Source organism: Bemisia tabaci, chromosome 6, assembly GCF_918797505.1.
Source record: "Bemisia tabaci chromosome 6, PGI_BMITA_v3".
Classification (NCBI taxonomy): domain Eukaryota; kingdom Metazoa; phylum Arthropoda; class Insecta; order Hemiptera; family Aleyrodidae; genus Bemisia; species Bemisia tabaci.
Genome location: NC_092798.1, coordinates 2,190,667 through 2,210,862, shown reverse-complemented (window position 1 = coordinate 2,210,862; position 20,196 = coordinate 2,190,667). Strand labels below are relative to the sequence as shown.

At 37.3% G+C, this 20,196-nt stretch overlaps 1 protein-coding gene across 1 annotated transcript in view; it reads left to right on the top strand.

The window, feature by feature from the left end:
* The window catches only part of Calx (sodium/calcium exchanger 3), a 161,473-nt gene extending 149,540 nt beyond the window's left edge, over positions 1-11,933 (top strand). The window contains exons 7-8 of the mRNA XM_019046719.2: positions 4,016-4,187; positions 9,945-11,933. Of these exons, the coding sequence (XP_018902264.1) occupies positions 4,016-4,187; positions 9,945-10,149 (377 nt within the window). The 3' untranslated portion in view covers positions 10,150-11,933. The remainder of the gene's footprint in view (positions 1-4,015; positions 4,188-9,944) is intronic.
* The last annotated feature ends 8,263 nt before the right edge of the window (positions 11,934-20,196 follow it).

Here is a 20,196-nt window from a genome sequence, read left to right as displayed (position 1 = left end):
ATTTCGTTCCTATAAATTCAGTAAAAGATTGAATCATAAAATTTCAACTTTTACGAAATCACAACCGTCAATTCATGAATCTCCTATGTCCCTTCGTTAGCAGCATATTCGAAATAAACTATGAGATTTTCCAGAATTCAACGAGTGCCTTGATACAGAGTATCTAAAGTATTATGAAGGTTATTTCTATGCTTTTAAAGGTAAAAAATTTACCTTTTTGGTAACATACTGGCGTCTGCGCTCTCTCTCTCTCTCTCTCTCTCCCTCCCCCTCCCTCTCTCTCCCCCTCTCTCTCCCTCTCTCTCTCTCTCTTTTCAAAACTCTTCCAAAAGAGATTTAGTCTGGTCCGTTTGATCCGGCTTAAGGTTTCTAGGAGCTAATCGTCAAAGAAAATCATAGACATGTCACAACTATTGTCAAGGTACTGTTTCTTTTACGTCTACCCTTTCAGCCAAAAGAGAATTTGCAGGTGTCTGAAATTGCATGAATTTCGTGTTCAAATGGAAACTACTGAGTGAATTGAACACGAGGATACTCTTGGTTCATGAATTGATCAATTATTGGAGAAAATATGACAAAATGATCTAATCTCCTAAAATAAATGTGTTTAAATGGAAAATGTCACCAGATGACGTCACTAGACGGTGCATTTCTTCACTTTTAAATCTATTTTTACACTATTTCCCATGTTAGAAAAAAATTATAAAAGATACTGTGAAATCAGCTGTGTAAGAAATTTTAGATAAAGCAGTAAGAAATGAGCATGTAAATTCTCCATTGATTTTTTTTACAAAATGATTATTGATTTGGGCACGTTACAGCATATTGTTAGCAAACTTAACCCCAACTTTCCTCAAATTCCAAAAGCAAGAGACACCTCAACGCGCAGTGATGACGGCGTAGGGATACAACTATTCGTGCTCGATGGATTTCCTTGTTGCGTCTGCAAATTTGAAGGCGCGGTAGCGTGAGACGGTAACTCGCAATGCTTGGCTTTATCTACCAATGAAATGTTCGTCAGACTTGGGAGAAAAGTTAAAAACGAGACCGGATTACATCTTTCCTAGCGTCAACTGGGGCTCGATTGTTGAATCGATATTGCATGACCTTGATCGATGAAAAGTATTACCAAGGTGGGGATTTATCGAACAAGTTCATTCGATAACGATTCAACAATCTCTTTTTTTTCCTATACAAATTACATTTTTTTCAAAAACCGATTATACAGTATAATCGTACATTAGTATACTCGTATAAAAGGTTTAATTTAAAAAAAATTCAAAAACCGATTATACAATTATACTAATTATATATATTGATTATACTGTATAATCGGTTTTTGAAAAAAAAATTAATTTGCATAGAAAAAAGTGTTCATAAAGCCGATAAAATGTTAGAAAAATTGTGCAATAAGATTCAACAATCGTCCCGCTGCGTTGTTCACGTTTACATTGAAGCATCAATTCGAATGAGACAAACAAAAACAAACATATTCTGGAAATAGAACATGGTAAAGGATGCGCGTCGATGACGGCGCAGAGATACAAATATTCGTGCTTGATGGATGACCGTGTTGCATCTGTAAAATTGAAGGCGCATTACGTAGACTGGCAATGCTCCACTCTATGCTGTCAATTAGGAGTTTCTTCGGAGAAAAGTTCAAAAACGGGACCCGAATACGTTTCTCCTATCTTAGGCTGTGTGGGAACTCAATTATTTTCTTTTTTCCAATTTGCCGTTTGATTCTTCTTTTAGGATTTAGACCTATATCGTTCTACAAGGAAAAAAATTAAATGTTAATTTAGCATTTATACTGTTAAAAAGATGTCCGACAGGTTTTAAATGCTGATTTAACATTACAAAAATGCTGATATAACAGTTAAATTTGTTCGTTTTGCAGAGGGCATAGTTACGTTAGCATTTGTAAAATGTAAAATCAGCATTTAAAACTTGTCGGACATCTTTTTAACAGTATAAATGCTAAATCAACATTTAATTTTTTTCCGTGTATAGGTATAAAACTATAACCATACAAGGACAGGTGGGAAATAAGGGGTGTGCTCGTTCGTCGAGGTCTGTAAGAATGAAAGGGAATCATAAAGCGCCAATGACTAGAATGTAAAATCCCGCTTTTTCATTTCTCCAAAGGGAATCACGCCCACTTTAACATTGCCTCTTATACAGTTTCAACGAGCACATCCCATCTTTCCCACTCGTCTACGGTTCCTTTTGGCAAAAATTCGTTCATCCAAACCTTGCATGTACCGGCCCCATACAACTCGCGGGGCACTTGTTTTTAGCAAGCCTCAGGCCAACTCCACCCGGTTTGAGCATCTGAGGGTTACTCTAATCAATTTCTTTACCGTTATTTCCCACTCGAAGGGGAAACATTGTTTGAGCCAATGGTCCATATGAATGAAAAAGTGGCAATGGCGCATAGTGGATCGAGTCAATAGGGAAGGTCGGACAAAATTTGGAAACTTTAAACGCTTATAAATCCGTAAATATAAAATTTTGAGATTCCAAAAGTGGTTCTATTGGTTTCCTCGTGAAAGTTCTTTCTAGAAGCGCCACCTATAATTTAAATTGTGGCGAAATAAACTTCAGAATTTGCAGTTTTAGTCGAAAATTTCATGTTCGACCTCTCCCTTTGTCGCGATGAACTGTGCGGCGATCCTAGTTGCATGAAGGCGTGGTTTATGAATGAGATTCTCGCGGAGTTTCCTACGAGCCAGTGCCTCCTGCCTAGGCCTCGTAAATAATTGTAATAAATCGCCGTTTAATACCGGCTAAGTGCCTCCGCCACATTCACATCCACCATCTACCATCCACCGTCCACCATTCACCGTTCACCATCCACCATTCGGTTAAAGTACGTTTCTTCGCGTCGGAGCCGGGGTTGGGGATCCGCGTAGCGGAACAATCGGGCCCCCATAAATCCCTGCTTTGAGGGCCTGCTCAGCAAAAATCACCTATCTCTAATAATAACTCCATAATAGATATGCGGTTCTTAATGAGCTGGCAGATTGATCCTGGCGACTGCACCCGGTGCGGCATCCGCAGCCAGCCGGTTCTGCCGTGCCAAGGAAAAACGCCGTATAAACATTTCAGGCGTTGCCAAATTTTCTTTGAAAAAACACGTATTTCTTCGTAAAATAATGAATATTTTTCCTCTAATTTTACAGATAATTTTGTACGCGATTTTACGAAAAGTTTCCGAAAATGTCAAAGAAAAACATTCATAACTTTCCTTAAAAATGAACATTTTAGCGAAGAAAATTTGGCAACTCTCGAATGTTCATACGGCGTTATTGCTTAGCATGGCACAGTTGCGCCTCGGATTTCGGTCACTTTGTCGCACAAACTGCCGTGCTAATGAAGAACGCCGTATGAACATTCGAGAGTTGCCAAATTTCCTCCGATAAAATGTTTATTCTTTAGGCAAGTTACGAAAATTTTCCCTTTGAATTTTCAGAATCTTCACGTAAAATTGCGAGCTAAATTATTTGAAAAATTGGGAGGAGAATTTTCATGAATTTACCAGGAAATTTGCGTTTTATCGAAGGAAATTTGGCAACACCAGAGGGTTCATATGGCGTTTTTACTAAGCACGGTAGAACAGAACGAACCGTTCAGTGTGGTTGGACATTAGATTTTTGACTACCATTGCTTTCATGTTTCATATCGACGGTGAAACTACCAAACCACGTATCTCGTTTGCGGTGTTTAAAAATCTACGCTCACATTTTATTTTTTTGAAGTAGACCAAATCATTATCATTCCGCGAAATTTTCACAGAATTTTCTTCGCACGAAGAGGAAAAATCACAGAAATTTTCTAGACTGGACGTTAAGTACTTTTTCATTTAAAAAATAAAGTATGACAGGAAGTCTGCGACGTCGCAAACCGAGATACGTGGTTTGGCAGTTTCACCGTCGATATTTTTCTGTTTTCTGGTGGGACCCTGAATGAAGGATGTATCTTACAATTTGGCGTTGAATTTTGACTGTTCCAGACACGTTTGCGAGTAAAGTGGCGGCAATCCAAGACAACACGGCGGACAACAGCGTGGGCAACGTGACGGGAAGCAACGCCGTGAACGTCTTCCTTGGAATCGGCGTCGCGTGGTCCATCGCTGCCATCTACCACTGGTGGCACGGTCGCCATTTCTACGTCGACCCCGGAAAGTACGTATAATCTTATTTCTTTAAACTCCCTATCGCTCCAGCCCTTTAAGTCTCCTATATTAGAAAATCAAACCGACTAAATTGACTTATTTCTGCTAAACGGAGCCAGAGACAGGCGGGGAAGAAGAAGTTTGCTATTAAGTCGAGGACCGTAAGAATGAGAGGGGATTATAAAGCGCCAGTGACGTCAGCAGCAACGACGGAGAAATAATGCCGTGCTAAGGAAAAACGCCGTATGAACATTCAGGCGTTGCCAAATTTTCTTACATAAAACGCAAATTTCCTGATAAAGTTATGAATATTTTTCTTCCAATTTTCGGAGAATTTTATTCGTATTTTGATGAAAGGTTCCTGAAAATTTTACGGAAAAATATTCAAAATTTTCCTCAAAAATATACATTTTATCGAAGGAAATTTGGCAACTCCCGAATGTTCATACGGCATTCTTCCTTAGCACGGAGGTATGCTGCCGTGCTAAGGGAAAACGCCGTATGAACATTCAGGCGTTGCCAAATTGCCTTTTGTAAAACGCGAATTTCCTGGTAAACTTATGACTAATTTCCTCCCAATTTTTCAGTCAATATTTTTCTATTTCACCTATAGATTTTGAAAAGTTAAAAGAAATTTATTCATAAATTTCCTCAAAGAAATCATTTTATCAAAGTAAATTTGACAACTTTCGAATGTTCATACGGAGTTTTTCCTTTGCGGCGACAAAATGTAAAATTCCGCTTTTCCATTTCCCCAAAAGGAATCACGCCCACTTTTACATTGTTTCTTAAGTAGCTTTCTTGAGCACGCCTAATCTTTCCCACTAGTAAATAGTTCCCTTTAGCAGAAATACGTCCAAATAGGCCACTGGGTAAGGTCCGAACTGGGAGAAAACGTCACATGTTTTCACTTCAAAATCCCACGTGGAATACGATTCTAATGACGGGGAGCTTGGTAGTTGGCTATGTGCGAAGTCATGTATTTCCCTTCGCAAAAATTGCAGACCTTCTTGTCATACTTTATTTTTTCTCCAGAAAACTAGTCAACGTAACATCAACTTGAAAACATCTTTGATTTTCCATAACTCTTTGGGAGAATATTCTGTAGGCAAACAATCATGTTGGGTTACTTCTCCGCGAAAAAAATTAGCTAGAGCAGACATTTTGAAACACCGCAATGCTGCCGTGCTATGGAAAACGCCGTATGAACATTCGAGGGTTGCAGGGTTGTCAAATTCCCTTCGATAAATGTCTATTTTTGAGGAAAGCTATCGATGTTTTTCCTTGAAAATTTCAGGAAGTTTAGATGAAATTGCTGGCAAAATCATCTGAAAAATTTTATTTTCTACAAATTTCTTCCGAAAAGAACCTCCCAAATTTTCGGTATTCGATTCGACCATCGAACCAAGGTTTAAGTGGAAACTTATAATAACAGAAAACTCAGGATCAAACTTCAAGATGAGAATAGGAGCCGTTTTCGAGTTACGGGGGGGGGGGGGGGAGAGGTCAAACTCCGGTCTTATTTTTCGCTATTTTCTTATTGAATTATTGATGTGTCTACGGGGATGTTATCGTTGTTTACACATGTTATACACACCGGTTCCTACGTATTTTCACACGCAACGTCAACATTAAAGCTCGATTTTGCTTGTAAAATTACGTAGGAACCGGTGTGTATTACATGTGTAAACAACGATAACAACCCCGTAGACACATCAATTCAACAAGAAAATAGCGAAAAATAAGGCCGGAGTTTGACCCCTTCCCCCCCCCCCCCCATCTCGAAAACGGTTCCTATACTCATCTTGAAGTTTTTTCCTGAGTTTTCTGTTGTTATAAGCTTCCACCTTAACCTTGGTTCGATGGTCGAATCGTATACCGAAAAAGGGGCGAATATCAGCCCTTATTTTGGGAGGTTCTTTGTAGGTCACCAAAGAAACTTTAGCCTGAAGGCCTGAAGGTTCATACGGTGTTATTCCTTAACTCGGCGGAATGGAGATACGAAATTTCGCACCTTGGCCATTAATATTGGAAATAAATTCCTGCATGCGTGCGTACATTCACATTCAGAATACTGATTTTCACTGCTTTCTGCATAATTCAGTCCCTTTACCCTTGGAAGCGTCTGCTTACAAATGCCACGTTAAGAGAAAACCTCTAAGAAATTGACGCTCCTTCAATTGTGTGCGTATGCAACAAGGACAACTTTGGAGTTCGAATAGTCGCATGCAGGCGCCTAAGTCAGACAGCGCCAATAGTCCAGTGGGCGTCCAGACAATATCTGAACTGGATAGATATGTCACTTGTTTTCTCTTTAAAATCTTACGTGGGAGATCGTTCGAACAATGGGGAGCCCGAACTACTGAACGAGACATTACCAATAATTTCCAACACTGACCAAATAGAAGTTAGGCTACACAAATTACATCATTTTTTATTTTTATATTTTACCAATGTCAAATGTAAATTTCGCAAGCACATGGTCGAATTAGGCATTTTGTCAAATGCCTAGGTGAATAGTCAAATATTTTCTTATTTAGTTTAAAATTCTAATTATTTGTCTTACTTAAACAAAATAAATCATTGCTCGTGTAGAAAGGAAATCTTCATGAAAATTTGCAACATTGAATGGTATTTAAAACTGGTGTTACCTCCTGAACGAACATTTATGATGAAATTCGAAACATGTCATAAAACACATAATTTTTAAGATTTCAGCGTTGAATATACATAAAGAGAATTTAAGGTTTCAGGACATTCCGTCAACGATTTTTGTCCACTTATCACCTGTTTTGTCCAGTGGTATACACCCACGCGTAAATGAAGCAACATTGACTTGGTCAAAACGTTATATTTTAGTTCAAATGTAAAATTGTATTGACAATATCGAAATGAGATAACTGATAGAGAAGGAGGTGTTGTAAAAGTAACTCACTTTTTTAATGCAATGTTGCTTTCCTCTTTTGATTCATCTTTTCAAATTGCCATGGGAGAATATTTGGTTTTATTTTTATCTTTAATATATTCGATATAAAATATACCTTATATTTACATTTTTTTTTTCAATGAAAAAATTACTTCATTTTATTAACATTTATAGTTTACATTTTTAAAACTTGACAAATATTTGTAAACCCTTTTTCAAGCGAGGCATCGATATTTATCTCAATGAGCTGTACAGCTAAGTTGAAAGAAACTTTACAAAAATGAATAAAAGATGGGAAAAAACCAAGAGGCAAGCAATCATTGGTTTTAGCCCCTTTGTACATCGATCTTTTAGAGTCAAATATGTCCAATTTCGAGCGTTTGGTTGTGTTTGCACAACGCTGCAGCACATTAAAACCACAAAATATAAAAGAAAAAAATAAAGTGCTTTGGAAATCATTAAATTTTACACGGAAACAGCTTAATATTTACAAAACACACATTTTACTTCACGTTAATGCATATTTTTTTTCATCAATGTAAATGAGGATAATTCATGCAGAGTGTGCAAACATTTCAAAATCATGAGTTGAAAAACACTGACTCCACGAGTCTATATACTAGAGCCGAATACAGAGCGGAGCGGTGTGCTGCCAGCGCAAAACGCGCTCTGGCGCCTACAAACCTAACAGGAATACTTCACGCATTGCGCAATGCGTGAAGTATCCCTGTTAGGTTTGTAGGCGCCAGCGCACGTTTTGCGCAATGCGTGAAGTATCCCTGTTAGGTTTGTAGGCGCCAGCGCACGTTTTGCGCAATGCGTGAGGTATTCCTGTTAGGTTTGTAGGCACTAGAGCGCGTTTTGCGCTGGTCGCTCGCCCGCCGCGCCGGAACGTGCCATGATGCTTCAAGCAAAGTGTTTCACAACAGAGGTGTTCGACGTAAATCACTAAAAAAACAGGTGCGCGGACAAAAAATCGTTGACAAAATGTGCTATAACCCAATTTGAAGAAGAAGAAACAAAGAGAGTTTATAGACGTGATGAAGTGATGAGTCGTTTTTTCAAAATTTTGAAAACTCGTGAGCTTTTTGCCTTAAAATTTGTAAAGTGTCAAAATTTAATTATCTGCCTTGAGCATTTGATACAATTCCTGATTTGAGAAATTGCTTGTGACATACGTAGCTCATATTGTTTACTGCGAGTCAGTTCCCGCAGACTTTTCGTCGTAAGATTCGTCGCACTCGTGAAATTTTGAAGAGAGAGTATGTTGCAAAGTGCTTTAATTGGACGTATTTCTCCCAAACAGAACCAGAGACAGGTAGGAAAGAAGGGGTGTGCTTGTTAATTGAGGGCCGTAAGAATGAATGGGAATTATAAAGCGCCAGTGACGTCAGCGGCAACGAAACCGTCTTCGCTGTCACTCTTGGTTGGCATTAACTCATGAGCCCTATTCACAACGCTCTTTTGCCATGCCCACGGCTCAAGGGTGCCGCATTTAGTTGACCCATAGTTCTGTTTGACATAACCAAAAAAAACCTCGCTTTTCCATTTTTCAAAAGGTAATCACGCCCAATTTAACTTTATTTCTTATGCAGCTTTCTAGATCACACCCCATCTTTCCCACTCGCCCATATCTCCATAATACACCCAACTCATACCCACTTCTCTACAGGCAGAGGCCCGCTTAGCATGGATAAATTAAGTAGGTATTATGGGGAAATGCGTACATGCATATGAATAGGAGTAGCTTTTAAAAATGTCCATTTAAATGGAGTGCATTTTGCAAAAAGGAACCACTAGCATTGCAATGATGCTAAGATTGTGCAACTTCATCTTTTGCAATAAAATTGCGGAAATCGTGAAAAACTATCAAATTTAGATGGTGATTTGTGTCTTAAATTTACAGTTATTAGCGAGTAAAATAGAAACTATTAATGGATAATCGGGTTTTTCCTCCAAGACAAAAGGAGTTGCACAATCTTATCAACATTGCAATGCTAGTGGTTCCTTTTTGCAAAATGCAATCATTACATCATCGCAGAACCAGTTTTAATTTTCAGAAACAATATAATTACAAAAAAAAGCAGAGAAAAATCATTGTATTGTGTCCCTTCGACACTCTCTTAGAGTGCTTTCGGATTTTACCATAGGTGCCAAAATTTCGGTATTTTTCGCTCGAAGAAACCTTGCAAAATTGTCCGAGATATTCACTAGAGAATTTATATATCGACGGTGAAACTGCAAAAATTCGTATCTCGGTTGCGGTGTTTCGAAATCTCCTCTCCTATTTGATTTTTCAAAAGGAGATCGATCCAACATCATGGCGTGAAGTTTTTTCGTAATATTCTTTATGAAGAGAAGAAAAATTACTATTGAGGGAAAATCACTGATATTTTCAAAAAATGACATTCAGTAGTTTGTCTGCAACGCTGCAAACCGAGATTCACATTTCTGAAGTTTCACACGGAGAAAAAAAACTTCGTGCGTGGGACCCGAAGTTAAGGTCATACGGATCTCTGAAATTTTCGGATCACGTATCTAAAAACTTAAGATCGAGCTGCCGGAGTTCGGGTCAGACATCGAGGCACTTCGGTATATGTCGAAGTACTTCAGATGTCGGACCCGAACTTCGGCAGCTTGACCTCAAGTTTTTAGATACGTGATCCGAAAATTTCAGAGATCCATAATGACCTTAACTTCGGGTCCCTTGCACGAGGTTTTTTTCTCCGTGCACCATCGATATGTAAATGAAGCCATGCATGGTTTTCTCATAAATCCCCGCTGCATGCAAGGACTGTATAAGTTCTGTCAGTGACACCTTTGGCTGGGACTTTGTTTCAGTTTGGCCTTCTCGGTGACGTTGTTCTGTTCCGGTGCGTGCATAGCCATCGTCATCCTGGTGATCCGGCGAAGCGACGCCATTGGTGGAGAGCTGGGTGGTCCGGTCGGTGCCAAAATGGTCACATCCCTCGTTCTATTCTGCCTGTGGCTCTTCTACATCACCATGTCCACGCTGGAGGCCTACCACGTTATTCAGGGATTCTAAGCTTCACACTCCAAAAAAGGAAAGGAAACATATCCCAGCACTCGTGGCCTTAAAAACATACGGACGGCGAAAACCAAAATCAACCTAACTACGTCAGCCGTTGCCGAAGTCACTTTCCGTAATTATAATTTTAACGAGAATAGGCGACATTCCAACTTAGTATCTTCCAAGTACACAGAGAAAATTTTTCCAGTTGCCTGCCTTAGCCGCCTTTGGGAAGCATTTAATACCGCTTAATTAATGTCGGTTATCCTAGCAGACAATATTTTTTAAAAATATCAATAGTCGACTCCCTAAAATTCTTAAAATGAGTTATCAACGACGTGTTTCGTTCAAATTTTACGTAAAAATTATTTTTGATTTACTTAGTCATGAGACTATTACTAAACATGCGAAGCTTACGGATAGAGTTTTGGTGAATTCGGAATCTCTGTGTATATTTAAACGTAAAATGCAAAACTTCAATGTATGAAAAAAGGAGCACAGACAAACTGGAAAAAATTAATAAAACAACCTGATAATGTCTCAAATGTTCAATGTTACGGAAATATTGGACAGGAGAGTTTCCGCTTGCTATTAGGGCGTAAGAGGATCTTGCAGTACTAGTGAGTTCATTTTGAATTGAAGGTTCAAAAAGGTTCAAAATACAGTTTTAGATGTTTTTTTTTAAACTTTGTGAGAAGAACAGTTCCATGAAATAGGCCTTTGACCATTAATTTTTTTACTAAATATTTTCAGGTTAAAACAAGTCGCTACTTTGGGCTGTTGAGTAAAATAATAATTTTTTAACAGACATCGATTTCTCCACGGGTTCTTCAAAAGTAAAAAAAAAAGCTGTATGAGTTTTTAGCTTTGTAGTATGCTGCGCCAGATTGGGCTTCCACTAAATTCTCAGGACTTGGAAAATCAATAAGACGGTGCTTCGTGTTGATATACCACTTTAAGGGGGAACTGCTCTCAATATCATTCATCGAACCTTTTTTTTAAGAATGACCTTGATGATCTTCTTACGAGTTACGTACATAGCAAGTATCCGTGCAAAATTTGTCTTTGGTTGTACTTTGACCGCGTCAGTCAGGAAGGAACAAGTCTACCAGGAAAAATAACAGAGAATTTTTAAAACATTGGAAGCTAATAGGATTTTCCTCCTATAACCCGACAACTTTAGAAGTCGCAACTTAATACGGCTTTTCTCAGAATGTATCCGGCTTGAGTTGGTTTCTGTTTGTGAAATTGGTCCCAATTAGCAAGCGAAAAGTTTTTCCTAAAAATCTATCCTTCTTTTGGGTTGATTACGGTGCCCTTCCCCCTCGTGAGATGACGTGTTATTATCAAAGCTTCATCAACTCACGAAGGCCTTTTTTCATCGGACATATGACCTGAAGGCTCTTTCGGAGTGGTTCACATTTTATTCTGTGCCTCGCTACAAGGAAGAATTCAAGCAGACTTGAGAGAAAAAATGTATTTTTAAGTCCCCGCTTACCCAATCTGAGCAATTTAATCAAATTAGTCAAAGTTACATTCGGAGATGAACAGCATTTTTCGTCCAATAGGATAAATGACCGATTTGATGGACGTAATTGGCTTAGTGATGACTAACACCTAATCGTCGCGACAAAAAAAACAAGTTCGGTAGCTCAAGTAGCACATATTGCAATTAAATGGTACGTTACGGCTAACATGCAGGAGTGCTGAGCATGTTGTCTCTCATTGAAAAGGGCTCCTCTTACTGGAATTAATTTAAAAAAAGTTGCAATTTTTTTGCATTGCAAATTTCCTATCTTCCTCTCGTTTTGTTATCTTCTCGTCTTGTTTTGTTTAATCGTTTTACTGATCGTTAGAGATCGGCATTGAGTGACCAAATGTTGTAAAAATACAATTTCTTGGTTAAAACATTTCAAATTTATTGAATTGAATTGCAAAATTATTTTAATAGTTGCTCTGTGCTTCTTGGAGGCATTGTTTGCTAAAAAAAAATTGCCCTAAACACTTTGATCATTACTAAGGCGAATCTAACATTGCTCGTATAAATAGGGCTTCCAAAATATGCAACCTTTCCCGGAATGTTGGTAACGATGCTGTTAGCCATGAAATTCTTGCTTTTTGAAAATTCCTCAGGGATTTAAAATCAACAACAGTAACACACCATTATAATATCCGCGAGGCCTGAATTTGGAACTTAGTAACGAAGCGTTAACTTAAAATAATGTGTTTAAAAGAAAGGAGGTTATAAAGTTTGGAAAATATCCAGCTTTTTGCAAGAACTCCATTTACAAATAAAATGAAACAATGTGAGCCACGTATTACCTGCGGCCTTGCAGCAGGGCATCCGTAATGAAACATCAGTCTTAAAGTTATCTAAAATCATCGGTAACCCAATTTTCCCATCAAAATGTTGGTTTGTTCCTCACTTCTGAATTCAAGTCATTTAATATTTTATGAGTTTAACGTAATAAACAGAACATTCAACCTAATGTGAATTTTCTCCGCCTACCTTTGATCCATTCAAAAACGGAAAATTACTACTAAGTTTCATTCATCTAATTAATTCGCCGTGACTCTTCCACGTATAATATAAAGCAAATATAATTTTACTGCCATAGTTTACTTGGAAAAATTCGGCCGGTGTCAAGTGGGTAAATATAATAATATTTTTAAAAGAGAAATATTCTAGCATTCAGATAACTTATGTTCGAACATTTCTTTTTCTTAACCGCATTGTTGCCTTCTGGAAAGTCAGGTTAGCAACATGCAACATTGACCGATAAGTCAGACAAGTGTAATTTCTAGAATGACAATTGTTTAGTTGAGGGGCTGTTCATTGAATGACGCTTTAGGAGGGAGAGAGATTCTAAGCGTACATTACGAGTGAGTTACAGGCATTCAAGGCTGCGTTACGTAACGCTAGAATAGAAACATATAGGTAGTTCCAGTTTTTCTTAAAAAATATAAGTTAAAAAATAATGTGGGCTGACACTTTTTCTATCGAAATTCATCGCAAAACGATAACTTGAGGGTAAGGGGCGGACAATGTATTTTTAATGGGCTTAGCTTGTGCTACGGATGCGTTACGAGGGGAGGGGGTTCAAATTTTCAGCGTAATATGAACGGCCTTTGAGCAAGAAATAAAATATTGAGATGTCTGCTACATAGGAACAGGTTCTATTCATTTCAATCTAAATTCATTGCAAACTGAGATTAATCAAATTTACATTACTTTCATAATTTATTTTTACTTGAACAATTTCGGTAACAAACTTTTTAGAATAAGACACATGGCAAAAATGCTTAAAATAAATCATTCTCTTCAGCAAGTCCTAGTTTCTTTATCAAATGGAAGAAAAAACCATTTTGCTTCATGAAATAGACTAGTTTACGACCAAATTCAACCAAAGACTGTAAAAATTTCTCTTTATTTTTTGGCGAATGTTTTCCTCCCCTTAGCTCCTCCTCAAACGCCCTTAGTTGAGCCTCTGAAATTAATGCGATCAAAACTCGTTGTTCAATACACAATCGCCTTCTCTAAAAGGATTATAGAGGGTCTTTCGGAATTTTTAATTCTGAAAATTTCGAATGAACTTTTCATGAACACGCGATTATTTGATAATTCACACGATTCCTGTGAGTGAGTGCCTGAATTTAAAAAAAAAAAGAGATTTTTATTCTAGGCTTGGTAGAATTAACTTGTTCCAAAAAATAAATACATTTTAGAATAAACCACAATCTTGAGCTGTTAAGATCCTATAACGGTCCAACTAACAACTCCCACGAAACCTTCCCCCGCAAACTTCATGAAGTTTAAGGAAGCCTGTACCCCTCCATTTGTCGTCCATTTTGAAAAATCTTGAGCCTAGGGACTCTTCCAAGTATTAAACCTCTCTTTATCCTATCATATTAAGTTTGAGCCATTATTTGTTAATAAGCCTTGTAAATATCATCTCATATCGCCAATTTTTGACTTTTTGTTACTTGTATAGACATCGTAATTTACGGAAAATTTTATATTATTGTTACGTTAATCGACTTATTAATTTATCGAATTGGATTTTCGTTTATTTTTGTATATTTAAAAAGTGGAGATCTCGTCATCACTATTACTGTCGTAATCTTTCTAAAAGTTTTCTTGTGTCCGTCTAAGATATAATTAACACTCGTACATCCAACGGGCTGTCACTTATTAAGACGCGGCCTGCATATTTATGGCCTAAAAGAAAAACCCAACTAGTATTTAACCAACTAAGATATCTGAAGAAAAATTCAGTTGATGAAATTTTTAATTTTTGAGGCATCATTAACAAAATGAAGGCAGTCTTGAACATTTTCCGTCTCTATTTTAGCGAAGATACATGTTTTCCTCAAAAGTACCAAAATCAACAAATTTACATTCCAAACCTGTCTATGTTTTACTACTGTCACAATAATGGAAGTCGTGATGTGAGGAACAATTTAAATCTATAGTGAGGAGTTACCCGATGCCTCAATATCTTAAATCATTATATAGTCATGAATGGTTTAATCCGTCAATTGAGTACAATCAAACAGGTCGAAAAAACCAAGTCAATCCTACTTGACTTCCATCAAGCTCACAGCCTTCCATTAGAATTAAATTAAGTAATCGTGATAGATTTCTTTCAAATAGAAGACTAGATGACCATGCATGCCATAAGAAAATCAAAAGGGCGTAATCACATTGTGGTACGGTACCGATTTCATGTTACTCCCACTATCAGCTTTAGTACGTTCTCTGTCAACAATAAAAAAAAATCTTAGGTACCAAGTGTTCGTTAAATAACGTCATTCACTGATTCCTTAATTATCATGTATCACTATCTCAAGCAAATTCCTTTTTCCACTTTTTAAAGAATCAAACGCCGATAAAAAGTGATGTTTGACTTAAAATTTTGGATGTAAACAAAAAGTGCGAGACTTTATGAATAGCTGAAATACCCGCTACAGCAGTTACTTCAGCAATGCCTATAATATGGACTGCATTTTGCAATTTAAACTATAAAGTCTGGCCCGGTTTAAAAACAACGTATGTGCCATTAGTTTCCCTGAGCACATAAGTGTTTTTTCAGATGAGCCAGAATTTATAGTTCCAAATTGCAAAATGCAGTCCATATGTAAAACTAACTGATGTGGCGGGTAATTCAGCAATTAATAAGTTCTCGCACACTTTTTCTACATCTAAAATGTTAAATCGACTTCAATTTTTTTTCTGTGAATAATTTCCCATCACTCAGGCACACTGTGCTTTGCTGTTCTCAAAATATTCGGGATAAAAAATAATCTGGATTGCACTAACTAATGGCATAATCGGTGATTAAAGGTACCTCACCCCTCTTTATGATCTACATTCTGCAGTGACAAGGATGAAAATCGTATTTTCATTCAAAAGATGCCAATTTTCCTCAGATAAATTACCAATTTTCTGACATATTAGTGAACATTTTTGCTTGATGTTTTTTTACATAATAAAACACACAGTCAAGTACTTTGCAACATATCGATTGATCCGCCGTTTAAACCTATGGAACAGGATCGATAAACAGGGTGTTCGCAACGAGCACCTCATTAATCGATTCTTTACCACAGCTTCAAATTGAGAAATATCGATAATCGATCACTCACGTGTAGTCATTGGTAATTAGCCGAGGGTACACTTTGAAAGGCCTGCCACGGCTGAAATAAGATAGATTTTTAATTTTTCAGAATACAGACTATAGGAGGGACAAGCGTCCGTAGATAACCTGTTATGAGCATCTAAATCTTTTAAATTTGGGACCGAATAATAGACGTGTAACACTGCAAGAAATAGTATGATGCGTTACAAAAATTACGACACAGTCCCTATAACTTGAATTTACTTCAGAGTTTGAAGAATATACAGAGAATCAATTATTTAACAATTGCGTTAGTCTCCAAAACCCATGTCTATTACGCGGTATTGTCACCAGCAGTGGCGTGGCGTGCTTTGCGATATATCGATTGACCTGCCATTTAAACTTATGGAAAAGGATCGATAATCGATAATGAAGGGTGTTCGCAACGATCATCTTAGTAATCGATTCTTTGTCATAGCTTCAAATGGGGAAATATCGCTAATCGATCATTCACACCTCGCCACTGCTCCAAAACCCATTTCTATTCCACGGTATTGTCACCAGTCATTTCCATTTGTATTACCTGAGAAGTTGCTTTGAGTTTCATGTATTTAAATGGGTCACGTATAATTTTTACATCTGAATATGATTTTAAATGTAATTATTTAAGACGTAATCATATTGTTGTTGACAATTTAGAAAACGTTTCTACTGGAGCGATACTTAACTGCAAAAGGTGTTCAATACTTCGTACCAAATAATTTATGTAAAAGTTATTTTTTATTGTTAATGCATGAAAGTTATGTAGAGTGGATAAGAGTTACATAGAATCGACACTTAAGTAAAGTTAAATTGTTTGTGCAGATAATTGGTATGAATATGTAAATAAATACGTTATACAATTGTTTGTTAAAATGGTATTGATTTATTATTTTATTTACTTATTTCCCCGCACAGAACTAGTATACTCGTCAATCACAAAGACACGTAGGAGTTTTTAGGATGTTCTAATCAGAAACATTATTAATGACATGATCAACTCAATCAAGTTTGGCATATAAATACTGCGTCATAAGTATTAGGAACCGAAAATCATTAGTTCATTTACGACTATTAGAGGTGTCCTATATGAACCACTAATAGGTTTATAAAGCCACAGATCTTTCTCCGTGCGGCCCATCTTTAACAGAGATGCGTTAAACGTGTTTGTTACATAGAAAATTATTCAACGTCAATGCTTAAAAAGTCTGCAATTGTTCTTTTCTACGCGAGGAAAATATGAAAAATCCGACGAATAATGTTGATTTGTTCTCCTTCAAAAATATATAAAATAGAGGCGGAGGTTTTAAAACGTCGTAAACGAGCACGTGGTTTGGGAGCTTCACCGTCAATTTGTGATTTTTTTCGTCTTTGATATTTCACATCAATAAATTTTTCAGAAGTGTACCTACAACTCCAAATTTATCATTTGACGTATGAAAATTTCAAATTTGGCCGGAGCCCAGAGTGCAGGACCCTTCTCGGTGCTGAGAGAGTATTTCCCGACCCACATGCAATGGCGAAGTACCTCTCTCTATTCTACAAAACTCTCTTACAATTGGGTGCCTTATTCTCTGCCTCCTCTCCAAAAATCCTCAGCTCAGCTTTCTACAGGTGGTTTTTCCATGCGTCTAGGATACCTACTAGGCATCTGGTTAGAAATCTGGTCCTAGTTACTATATTTCCTGGCAGCCTGGTGCCTACTAATATATTCATTTTCATCTAGTGAAGATCAACATGAAAAACGGGAAAATGATCATTATTTTTTTACTTGATGACACGCGTTTGAAAAGGAAATTTAGAATAAACAATTTTTTTTTTTATGGTATGCGCCACAAATAATCAGTCTGAAACATTTCGTTTCCCCATTTCATTACTTTTCTATCTCAAAGCAGACACTTTTTGCGATTTTAGGCAAATTTAATCTCCCGCATCTTGAAGTATTCTTGCTAAAATTTGACATTTTTTTTTGACATTTTATATATTTTGATGCCACACTCATACAGCCAGCCTCGCATATATTTGTATGGGATTAGTTGATTTTCAAGTGCCTGTTTGCATGTTTAAATAACAGTTTTACGAAAAAGAGAGCCTCAAACGGATTCTACTGTGATTTACATACGACAGTGTTCACTTATGACGCAGTCTTTATATGGACGTATTTCTATCAAACGGAACTATGTGCATTATTACGTGAGCCCTGTTATGCACATATTCTGTTGGGTCTCAGGGCTCATGTCTTAATGCACATAGTTCCATTTGATAGAAATACGTCCATATGTATGACGAGCTGGATCAAGTTAATGATGTTATTCATTAAAATAATCCAATTCATTAAAAATCTTTAACAGAGAGACGAGTGAGGCTCGGAAAAACTGCTGAGTCTCGGATTATTATCCAACGTCAAATTAAATGAGGATTTCGAATGAATATCAGAAATAATAAAGGAAATAGGACTCTGTTACTTTCACCAATGTATCAAAAGAGCTCAATTGTGACATTCAAATTTTGATAAATCCTGCAAAAATGAAACCACGTTTTGAACTTAGTATATGTGGTCGAAGGCAACATCATTGCTGTTGAATGGAAGCTATGAGGAATTAGGGGTTGCGCTCCCTGGCCGCTATGCGACCCGATCCCTTAAAGACGGTTTACGCCCTCGAAGTACCACGCTTTTGATTTTAAGGACTTATTGAGTGCAAATCTCCAGAGAAACTCCACCGATAACTGTAAACATCATGGAATCTGGCTTGGTAGATCTTTAGAACGCGTTACTACAAGCATTTAAAATTTAAACTGATGAAATGGAAAAATGCAGAAATTTGTAAAAAAAAAAAAAAAATTAAGTCCTTAGTCATATCAATGACCAAACAGCGAAACCACGTATCTCCCTTGCGGTGTTTCAAAATCTCCGCTCCTGTTTTATTTCCTCGTAGAGGAACAAGCCAACAGTATAGCTTAAAATTTATGCAGCATCACAATATATGGTTCATTCAATCTAAAAAAGGGAACATAAAGAATTTTCCTAGCTTTTCTCGGAAAAAAAAATTTTATCGGATGAAATGAGGCAATGTTGGAATGATTATATAGCGTCTAAACACGACGTAGGCTTTTTTGATTAAGAAGCCTTATCACTCGATGCCGCGATTATTTTGAAGCGAGTTTGAAAAATCGCGCCAAATACAATGCGGCCGGCGTCAAACGCATATCAGCGCCTGCAAGACTATAAGAATACTTCACGCATTGCGCCAAATAATGCGGTCGGCGTGAACGTATTTTAGCGCTTACAAGAGAGCATGAATACCGCTCGCATTGCGTCGAACGCAGAGCAGATGGTCTGGTCAGGTGGTATGAACCGCATATTAGCGCCTACAAGACTATGGGAATACTTCACGCATTGCGCGCACAGCACGGTGCGCACTTCAATTGATGTAGCTCCTCGGTGTCAGGCCTACCACCAGCGGTGCGGTTGACTAAATATACAACCAATGTGCAACGTGAGCCTGAGCCTGCAATCCTCGAAGGATCGTAAAGATATTTCCAATCATTGAATATTCCTCATTAAACCTCATCCGCTGAGATGAATGAAAAATCAAAATTTGCCAGTTTTAGTTGCAAATTTGTGTCCGACTTCATCAGTTGGCTCGTTCTGATGAGCGTCGTTATCCCGCAATTTTGATGTTTTCAGTCTTGGAGAATCCGTAAAAAAAAAATCATTATATGAAGGATCTCGATCTTTAAAAATCAAATTTATAGTTAAATCTGGGATAATCTTTTTTATTGTCTCAGAGATTTGCCAAATGTTTTTTATTTTAAAGTATTTAGGAAAATTCACAGAGACTCTCTTGAAAATCTGTGTGTAGCTTTTTAAAAGCATTGATTAACGATTAAACATAAGAGTGGTGCAACTACGTTGCAATTAAAGATAAATACGATTTCTTTTGCGTGAACCCGTCGGCTCTTGAATCCATTTATTCCTTAAGTAACTTGAATGTACTTGTTTTACACTTTTTTACGGGTAGTTTTTCTTAAGTGGACGACGGTCGCGTAGTGCCCACAGGCCCTTAGTACTTTTTAACAGCATGTTCCACTGACGGAGAAGGAATTAGTCAAGGAAGTTTGCAAAAAATTACGTTTACCAGTTTTCCAAAAATAAAAAAAAAAATTATGAGAGGAAGTCTGCAGTGTCGCACACAGAAACGTGGTTGTGCAGTTTGGTTATAAATATTTCGATATTTTTAATGTGGAGGTTATTACCTTTCAATGGCCGTAAAATTATGGAACCTATCTCTTAAACCTCTACGTAGAATGTACAATGATAAATGAAAAATTAGGGAGTTACAGAACTTATGTGCGGAAATGACTCGTTATCTGTGCAAGACGAAGATTTCGGCACTGCGTGGTG